Source organism: Scophthalmus maximus, chromosome 2 (assembly GCF_022379125.1).
Source record: "Scophthalmus maximus strain ysfricsl-2021 chromosome 2, ASM2237912v1, whole genome shotgun sequence".
NCBI classification, from domain to species: domain Eukaryota; kingdom Metazoa; phylum Chordata; class Actinopteri; order Pleuronectiformes; family Scophthalmidae; genus Scophthalmus; species Scophthalmus maximus.
The window spans coordinates 27,737,501-27,746,777 of NC_061516.1; the positions used below are offsets into that span (position 1 = coordinate 27,737,501).

At 45.6% G+C, this 9,277-nt stretch overlaps 1 protein-coding gene across 1 annotated transcript in view; it reads left to right on the forward strand.

Moving 5' to 3' along the window:
- LOC118301213 (polypeptide N-acetylgalactosaminyltransferase 10-like) overlaps positions 1 to 8,004 on the forward strand; it is a 46,171-nt gene extending 38,167 nt beyond the window's left edge. The window contains exons 8-14 of the mRNA XM_035626489.2: positions 3,395 to 3,502; positions 4,248 to 4,469; positions 5,605 to 5,721; positions 6,105 to 6,254; positions 6,368 to 6,602; positions 6,886 to 7,058; positions 7,198 to 8,004. Coding sequence (XP_035482382.2) covers positions 3,395 to 3,502; positions 4,248 to 4,469; positions 5,605 to 5,721; positions 6,105 to 6,254; positions 6,368 to 6,532 — 762 coding nt within the window. The 3' untranslated portion in view covers positions 6,533 to 6,602; positions 6,886 to 7,058; positions 7,198 to 8,004. The remainder of the gene's footprint in view (positions 1 to 3,394; positions 3,503 to 4,247; positions 4,470 to 5,604; positions 5,722 to 6,104; positions 6,255 to 6,367; positions 6,603 to 6,885; positions 7,059 to 7,197) is intronic.
- The last annotated feature ends 1,273 nt before the right edge of the window (positions 8,005 to 9,277 follow it).

Sequence of the window (9,277 nt, forward strand, 5' to 3'; positions counted from 1 at the left end):
AGCCTGTTCTCGCCAGAGAAAACAAACTCTGGAGTTAAAGATGCAGAATTTCTTGCCAACTTTCTTCAGATTGAGGAGTCGAGCCACAGAAACGGGTCCGTCGACTCCACACGTCTTGTTTCTTCCTCGTTATTATTCATGTGGCGGAGAGAGAACACATGACCGCAGCCGCCGAAACACTGAACTGTGTGTGTTCATGTTTTATTTATTCTGACACACCGACTGAGAACCAGCTCAAGTTTTTTGTTGCACTTTAGGTCAGTTCTGGATTTAGTCTTGCAGCGATATGTTTTATTCATGTGTGGTTCTGCAGCGTGTCACTACGAGCGGAGCTCTGCTCCCTCGTGTGATCCAGCTGGAGAGAGACTGTTGTCGTGCTAGTGTGTCGTCGCATCTCTATCAGGTAAAATCAGCTCGTCAGAAATATCAGGAGCTCGTGGTCATTGAACCTGAAGACGTCAGAGGAGAAAAAGAATCTTAGCTGATGGAATAAACCTCTTCAAATGAAATGGTTTACTGTTAATAACCAGCAGTCGACGCTCTTCACCTTGTGCGACAATGTTCACGTCTTTCACAGAGTGAAAAACATTACAGCGCCGACCTGATCAGTAAGTATTTACTGATCAGGTCGGCGCTGTAATGTTTTTATTACAGTATTACACTATGTAGTTAAAGTATCGTTGACTGAGCACAGATACAGTGCAACGGGGAAACTCTGCGTCTCCATGGAAACGGTTCCTCCTCTGGGGAGCATGATCACAGCACCTTGAACCTTTGCTCTCGACGTCAGATGGAATGTGAGCAGGGAATGAAAACACTGCGGATCATCCTCTGGGGACTGGCAGCACTTCATTAATCTTCTCCCTCTGTCAGATGATCCTTGTTCTTCCACGTTTTGTTTCGAGTGTCTGGGATGAAATTGTCCCTCGTCGCCCTCGGTGATAATGATCCGGTAGTTCTTCCTGTGTAGTTGCTCGGCTGTGATCTTGCTCGTTGATGCAACATGTCGGAGATGAACCAGCCTACATGCTTCTCGTGAGGCCTTTGGTTTCCCCACAGCATCAAGAACAACATATTACAATGGCCTTGATGTTGCTGTTTATTAAATGTATCTTACTGTAACTGTAATGCAGTCAACCTGGAGTCAGGTCGTGGCCGGTGGACAGGAGGATGACTACCCTTGCACCCTTGACCTCAGTGTCAAACACCATGAAGTCATATTTAAAACAGATGAGGTCATATGTACAACACATAAAGTCATGTGTAAAACATGCATATTTCATGTTCCATTATTTCCGCCCATGTTCTTCAACCTGCCTCGAACCTTCAGACAGCATCAGTCCTGTTTACATAGTCAAGGCCTCGACTTGGACAGTCTCTTTGTCCCGCTCTTGTTCGTTGTTACGTTTAAATCCAGCTTTTCTTTTTCTCACTGATTCATTTTGCCATTGTCTTGAAAACAAAACCCCCTTTTTCCCGTTTCGCACGCTGTCTCCCAGTCGTTCTTTCTTCTTCATCCTCCTCATTGTCTTTCTGTCTTTCTCACGGTTTATTTTCAACGTCGCCAGCCAAGCGCAAGAATCATCGTTCTTGTTTTCATTATAGTTGGAGGATTAAAATGAGGAGCGTCAGCTGGACGTCTGTGTTATGTGAGATAGACAAGCGAAGGCAGAGGAAATGGGGGAAACTGCTGTAGAGGAAGGTTTGTTTTTACTGAAGACAATGACATTAGGCCTAAAACATTAAAACTTCCTCGTAAAATTGAAAATAAATATATATTTCACAGACTTTCTCCAGTTTCTCTGATACCAACGAGGTTAAACACAATCATAAGATAGTGGTGACTTAACCCAGCGGCTCACTCTTCTCTTATCTGACCTTGCTGCTTCGCTGAAGTCAGGTCACCATCATCTCATCGCCAGGCTTTGTTGTCTCCTCCTCCCTGCAGCTCGTCTTTATTGCCTTCGCTCTTCAGTCTCCCAGGATTTATAAGCCTGTTACAGCCACTGCACTTCATGCCTCTTTCTTCTGAGCCGTCTGAGCTGTCGCCTGCTCATCTTCGTCATCATCCCCTTCTTTCAACTTCCTTCACCTTCCTTCACCTTCCTTTAACTTCCTTCACCTTCCTTCATCTTCCTTCATCTTCCTTCACCTTCCTTTAACTTCCTTCATCTTCCTTCACCTTCCTTCATCATCCTTCACCTTCCTTCAACTTCCTTCATCATCCTTCACCTTCCTTCACCTTCCTTTAACTTCCTTTAACTTCCTTCACCTTCCTTTAACTTCCTTTAACTTCCTTCACCTTCCTTTAACTTCCTTCACCTTCCTTCACCTTCCTTCATCTTCCTTTAACTTCCTTCACCTTCCTTCACCTTCCTTCACCTTCCTTCACCTTCCTTCATCATCCTTCACCTTCCTTTCACTTCCTTTAACTTCCTTCACCTTCCTTTAACTTCCTTCACCTTCCTTCACCTTCCTTCATCATCATTTAACTTCCTTCACCTTCCTTCATCATCCTTCACCTTCCTTCACCTTCCTTTAACTTCCTTCACCTTCCTTCACCTTCCTTCATCATCATTTAACTTCCTTCACCTTCCTTCACCTTCCTTCACCTTCCTTCATCATCCTTCACCTTCCTTCACCTTCCTTTAACTTCCTTTAACTTCCTTCACCTTCCTTCATCTTCCTTCACCTTCCTTCACCTTCCTTTAACTTCCTTCACCTTCCTTTAACTTCCTTTAACTTCCTTCACCTTCCTTCACCATCCTTCACCTTCCTTCACCTTCCTTCACCTTCCTTCATCATCCTTCACCTTCCTTTAACTTCCTTCACCTTCCTTCATCATCCTTCACCTTCCTTCACCTTCCTTCATCATCCTTCACCTTCCTTCATCTTCCTTTAACTTCCTTCACCTTCCTTTAACTTCCTTTAACTTCCTTCACCTTCCTTCACCATCCTTCACCTTCCTTCATCTTCCTTTAACTTCCTTCACCTTCCTTTAACTTCCTTTAACTTCCTTCACCTTCCTTCACCTTCCTTCACCATCCTTCACCTTCCTTCATCTTCCTTTAACTTCCTTCACCTTCCTTTAACTTCCTTTAACTTCCTTCACCTTCCTTCACCTTCCTTCATCATCCTTCACCTTCCTTCACCTTCCTTTAACTTCCTTCACCTTCCTTCAGCTTCCTTTAACTTCCTTCACCTTCCTTTAACTTCCTTTAACTTCCTTCACCTTCCTTCACCTTCCTTTAACTTCCTTCACCTTCCTTTAACTTCCTTCACCTTCCTTCACATTTCTTCACCTTACACAACACTATACACTTTTCTGTCATAGGGTCTTAAGATGGACAAGGCACCTAACTACAACTGATGAAAGTGATCTCTCCCTCTCCAGGTGTGGATGTGCGGAGGACGGATGGAGGACATCCCTTGTTCCAGGGTGGGACACATCTACAGGAAGTACGTCCCCTACAAGGTCCCTGGTGGGATCAGCTTGGCAAAGGTACAGTAAACCTTCACACTGTCTTCACGTTTCATGACAGAATATAATCCATCAGATCACTGACAGGTTTACTGTTTACAGGCTGATTCAGGGCTTCAGTGTCACTACAGTCCCGTCACATCACCTCTGTTCAATCATAATCACGTGATGTCGCCTTTTTATCGTCTTTCTTTCTTTATATATTCTTTCATGTTCTATTGCTTATATATTATTATTATTATTATTATAAGGCCTCCACATGAAAGCAGCAGTTTGCAGTGTTTCTACGACTCACAGCTTTTACAGGGGGTGCTGTGAACGATGACCTGAGCTCTTTGTTCCTCGTGTTCTTCAACACGGTGTGAAATCACCTGCAGTGAAGCTGAACACAGTCATTATGAATTCCTCTGCCGCAGCCTGGCGCTTGGCCCGGTTTGACCCGGCGTGCAGATGAAACGCTCTGGTCTTTGTTTTCCTTTTGATTCTGACCAATAAACTGGACTTCACTGGAAAACTGATGATGGCCTGAATCAGTGTGACCCTGCAGCTACTGCAGAACATTTACCATCAAATAACTAACTCTTGATCTCTGCACGGCTTTGAAACAGCTGTTTTAAAATCCAGGGTTCTATCATTTTGTTTTCTATCATTTTAATTGATGTTATTGTATAGCTACAGTCTGATGTGGTTCCACCAGATCGTTGTCACTGCAGGTGACTGTGAGTGAAGGAATCTTTCCATCTCACTCTCTCTGATTTGGTTTCAGAACCTGAAGCGCGTGGCCGAGGTGTGGATGGACGAATACGCCGAGTACGTGTACCAGCGCCGGCCCGAGTATCGCCACCTGTCGGCGGGAGACATGACGGCGCAGAAGGAGCTGAGGAGTCGGCTCAACTGCAAGAACTTCAAGTGGTTCATGAGCGAAGTGGCCTGGGACCTGCCCAAACACTACCCACCGGTGGAGCCCCCTGCTGCCGCCTGGGGGGAGGTACGACGTTCGATTTCACAGGATTCATCCTGACTGACAGTTGTTGTCTGGGGGAATGACGCCCTGGAGTCTGTCTGTTCCTCTACATTCTCATTATTCCTGATAAAACAAAAATAACATCAGACACAAAAGAGGAAACAAAGGAAGATACGACTTGGCTAAAAGGAAAGTTAGAACAACATCTATGTCCAGTACGTATGAATTTATGAAAAGCTGTTTCTACTGCAGCTTGTGTAGAAACTGCTTATTATACATAATTGCCTGTAGTTAAAAGATAATTTTATAGGCTGTAATTTCAACATCACCACCAACCTTTTAACTTGTAATTTGATTGTGCTCTTCTAAAAAGATTTTCCCTTTTAGAAAGTTAATCATGGTTTAGGAGTGTGAGTAGATCACAACAAGGTTCTACAGGCAGACCAGGGAGTACGTTGGTTTTTAATGTTCAGCGTTATGACACTTAATGTCCTCGTGTTAGCAGCCACCTTTTGTGACATTTAAAAGCTTAACACAAACATGTTGGGGTTTACTGATGCATTTTGTGTCATTGAAGAAATGTCTTTCTACAGACCTTTATTCAGGCATCGCAGCAAAACCCCACTGACTTCTGGCTGCAGGGAACTGGAAGTGTGAGAACGCTGCAGGCGTTGCTCTCTGGGAAAAGGTTTTAATGCCAGATGGCTCCTGAGGTGTTTGGACGAATGTCCCTAAAACTGGAAACGGGCAGGACAAAGGTTCCTCTGCTGGCGACACAGTTTCATTCATCGCTCTGATCGAGGATTGACTTTGGCTTTTTTTCACTTCAACACAGGAACTTTCAAATGGCCTAGAAGAAGGAATTTTCCAAGTTGAAATCAGAGGGATGTGCATCAAGTGGGAGATTGTGATAACTGAATTCCCAGGGGTAACGACGGATAAGAAACAGTGATGAAATATTTCTGCAATAAGACACAACTTTTCCTTCTTTCTCCTCCTGTGAGCCACAAACTGATCGAGCCAAACATGGCTCTGACGCAGAGGAGAAACCTTCGCCCTGCCTGACGACTGATTTGTGTCGGATGTATTGATCGGCATGTAATGGACTAAGAATGGAGATGTAAACAGATTGTCCTTGTGTTTCTGTGTGTTTCTTCAGATACGAAACGTGGGCAGCAACATGTGTATGGAGATCAAACACTTTGTGTCCGGGAGCCCGATCCGCCTGGAGAGCTGCGTGAAGGGGCGGGGCGAGGTGGGCTGGAGCCACGGACAGGTGAGGGTGATACTCATGACCCCAACAGGATGAACCCTGCTCTCACTTTTCATCTTCTGACAGGTCAACGTTTTCACCTCACAAGTTAATTTCTACAGCCAACGACCACATTCCGGATGTATTTTATTAATAATGTGTGAAGTGATGCTCCTAAACACAGGTACTAAGATGCTAAACATGCTAGCTACCATGTTAATTGCTAAGTGTTAGCATGTTATCAAATAACAACATCAACTTTGTTATGTTTGTATGTTGGCAAACTCAAATGCGAAACGTATTCATGCTAATATGCTCAACGTTCCTGTAGCGGTTACGAGCTCAGTGGTTGTAGTGAATATTGTCCTGCTGCTCAGCGTCCTCATCACCAGGCGTGTCCCTCACAGGTGCTGACGTTCGGCTGGAGGGAGGACATTCGAGTGGGAGACCCCATGCACACCAGGAAGCTTTGCTTTGACGCCATTTCCCACAACAGCCCCGTCACGCTGTACGACTGCCACGGCATGAAGGGCAACCAGCTGTGGCGCTACAGGAAGGTACGAGACGGGAAACTGGAGACTGAGTGTTCGGAGGTCACAAGTTTTGTAAAGATCTGGAAAGATCAGATGGCAGTTTAAGAATTAATGAAAAGTTTACTGTCTCTGCTCAGGATCAGAGTCTGTATCATCCCGTCAGTAACAGCTGCGTCGACAGCAGCGCGAGCGAGCGGCGAGTCTTCATGAACACGTGCGACCCGGCGTCCAGCAGCCAGCGGTGGATGTTCGAGAGAACCAACGCCACCGTGCTGGAGAACTTCAACCAGGACAACAACTGAGGCCACTGGGCAGCGCGACCACGCTTCTTCCAAAGGAAAGGATCAAGGATCCGTGATTTCCTTTGACCAGGTGACAGAAACAAGAGTAACTTGAGGGAAATATTTGTGAAGTCGTGAAAACCAATTAGTCACTGACAACTGTCAATGTCTGAAAGAGAACCAGCAAATATTGGCAGGTTGTGTTTCCTCACACTTGTAGACAGAAGTGATCCAGCAGCATTAGAATGTGTCTGGACGGATTCTGACACCAGGTCTGAACAGTGTCCTAGATTATCACTCATGTTCTCGAAAGAAGGGGATTGAGTTTCGGGTTTCCTGCAGTCTGACTATATTTTTCCTCCTTGTGACTCCAGGTTAGAAATGAAGCTACTATATGAACAAGGTGCTGCTTTAAAATCATTCCCCTTGGTGAAGCAGTGATCCATTGATCCAGTGATCCAGTGATCCAGTGCACTGGCTCCAGGGGGCAGTCGGACCACACATCCAGAATCCAATCATACAGCCTGAGCTTGTGACAGGGAAGGAGGTGAGAGAGAGGAACGCTCATCTGAGCTTGAGCACCGATAGTCAATCTACAGTCCACTGACTTTACTACATAAAACTATTATTTATTTATTAGTTTTTAATCTTTTGTCTGTCTGTGTTCTATCTAACCCTGTCCGCAGGTTGGGAGAACCACGGTGGAACTTTCCGCAGGGTGGGAAAACCAGGTTGGAACTTTCTGCATGGTTGGAAAATTACCGTGGAGCTTTTTGCAGGGTGGTAGAACCACGTTGGAACTTTACGCAGGATCGGAGAACCACGTTGGAACTTTACGCAGGGTGGTAGAACCACGTTGGAACTTTACGCAGGATGGGAGAACCACGTTGGAACTTTACGCAGGGTGGGAGAACCACGTTGGAACTTTACGCAGGGTGGGAGAACCACATTGGAACTTTACGCAGGATGGGAGAACCACGGTGGAACTTTACGCAGGATGGGAGAACCACGGTGGAACTTTACGCAGGGTGGTAGAACCACGTTGGAACTTTACGCAGGATGGGAGAACCACGGTGGAACTTTACGCAGGGTGGGAGAACCACGGTGGAGAACCACGGTGGAACTTTACGCAGGGTGGGAGAACCACAGTGGAACTTTCCGCTGGGTGGGAGAACCACAGTGGAACTTTCCGCTGGGTGGGAGAACCACAGTGGAACCGTCCTGTGGAAACAAACTTCAGTTTGGACCTAAAGACTTGCTGGTTTGGATCTGACAAACTGACGCTGCTGGATTTACTGTTTGGGTTTTTAGTTTTTGCCTCCAGAATTCCAACACTGGGATCTGCCTGCTCCTTGTTTTCAGTCATGGCACCGGAACACTTTTGGAAACTGAGGAGGAAAAGTACATTAATGTGACTTATTTCATCAAGATCAGGATCTCATCTTGAAAATGTAATTATTTTTTTACTTCCTAATAAAGTAAAATGAAATGACGAAATTTGTCAATTTCTATCTCAAGATTTAAGACAATAATATTTTGTGTTTTCTGACATTTTGACACCGTTAATGTTCACAACCAGTTCTCTGCTGGTTCAGTCAATCAGATCCTCCTCACTGTGCAGAAAAAAAGATGATTATGAACTGGAATTGAGATACAGGGTCAGAAAAGTTGAAGGCAGAAGTGGCTCCCTATAGTTACATGAGAATGAAGTTTACATTAATCATCCCACAGTGTCTGGTTCAGCCACAGTGCAGCTTCCAGCTCCGGTCCTTGACTGTATATACGAGCAAACACATCTTATTGGAAATGTGATGAAACCAAGGTCACACAAACTCATCATCTCGCCTCGGTCCGGAGACCGGACCTGCTCAGCAGGACGGCAGCTGCCGAGGCCCAAAGTTCATACCACTTCTGCTTCTTTATTGACAGTGCGACTCATCAGACTGAGTCAAATCCAATACCTGAGTGTAAGTGTGAGGATCTCATTGGCTGCCTGAAGCCACTGAGGTCACTCAAACTAACAGGAACTGCACAGTCATTTGAAATGCAGTGCTGGTGGAACAGTATCGACGTATGATAAAACTGCTCCGGTCACCAGACTTCATATTAGTGAGAACTGCATAAAACCCAGTGGTGTAAATGACTTCCTGGGTCGGGCTCATCAGAAATATGTACATGAGCCAAACCATTACGACCTCTGCCTGCTAATGTGCTCTTGTTCCTTTTGTTGCTGCCAATAAAGTTTCAAACAGTCGAGGTCTGGACCCTCTGAAGGTGCCTGTGGTATCTGGCACCAGACGGTGATGCTGGTACTGTGAGCTCCGACGGGTCCGATCAGATGGGAGCTACAAAATATCTATATGGATGTTCAGGTAGCAGGAGACGTTACCTCTGCCAAGGAAGTCCGTTCGTCCGTTCGTCCGTTCGTCCGTTCGTTCGTCCGTTCGTTCGTCCGTTCGTTCGTTCGTCTGTTCGTCTGTTCGTCCGTTCGTTCGTCCGTTCGTTCGTCCGTTCGTTCGTTCGTCTGTTCGTCTGTTCGTCTGTTCGTTCGTCTGTTCGTCTGTTCGTCTGTTCGTTCGTCTGTTCGTCTGTTCGTCCGTTCGTCTGTTCGTTCGTCTGTTCGTCTGTTCGTCCGTTCGTCTGTTCGTTCATCCGTCCGTCCGTTCGTTCGTTTGTTTGTTTGTTTGTTTGTTCGTCCGTCCGTTCGTTCGTTTGTTTGTTCGTTCGTTTGTTTGTGAGTTTGTTCGTTTGTTCGTTTGTGAGTTT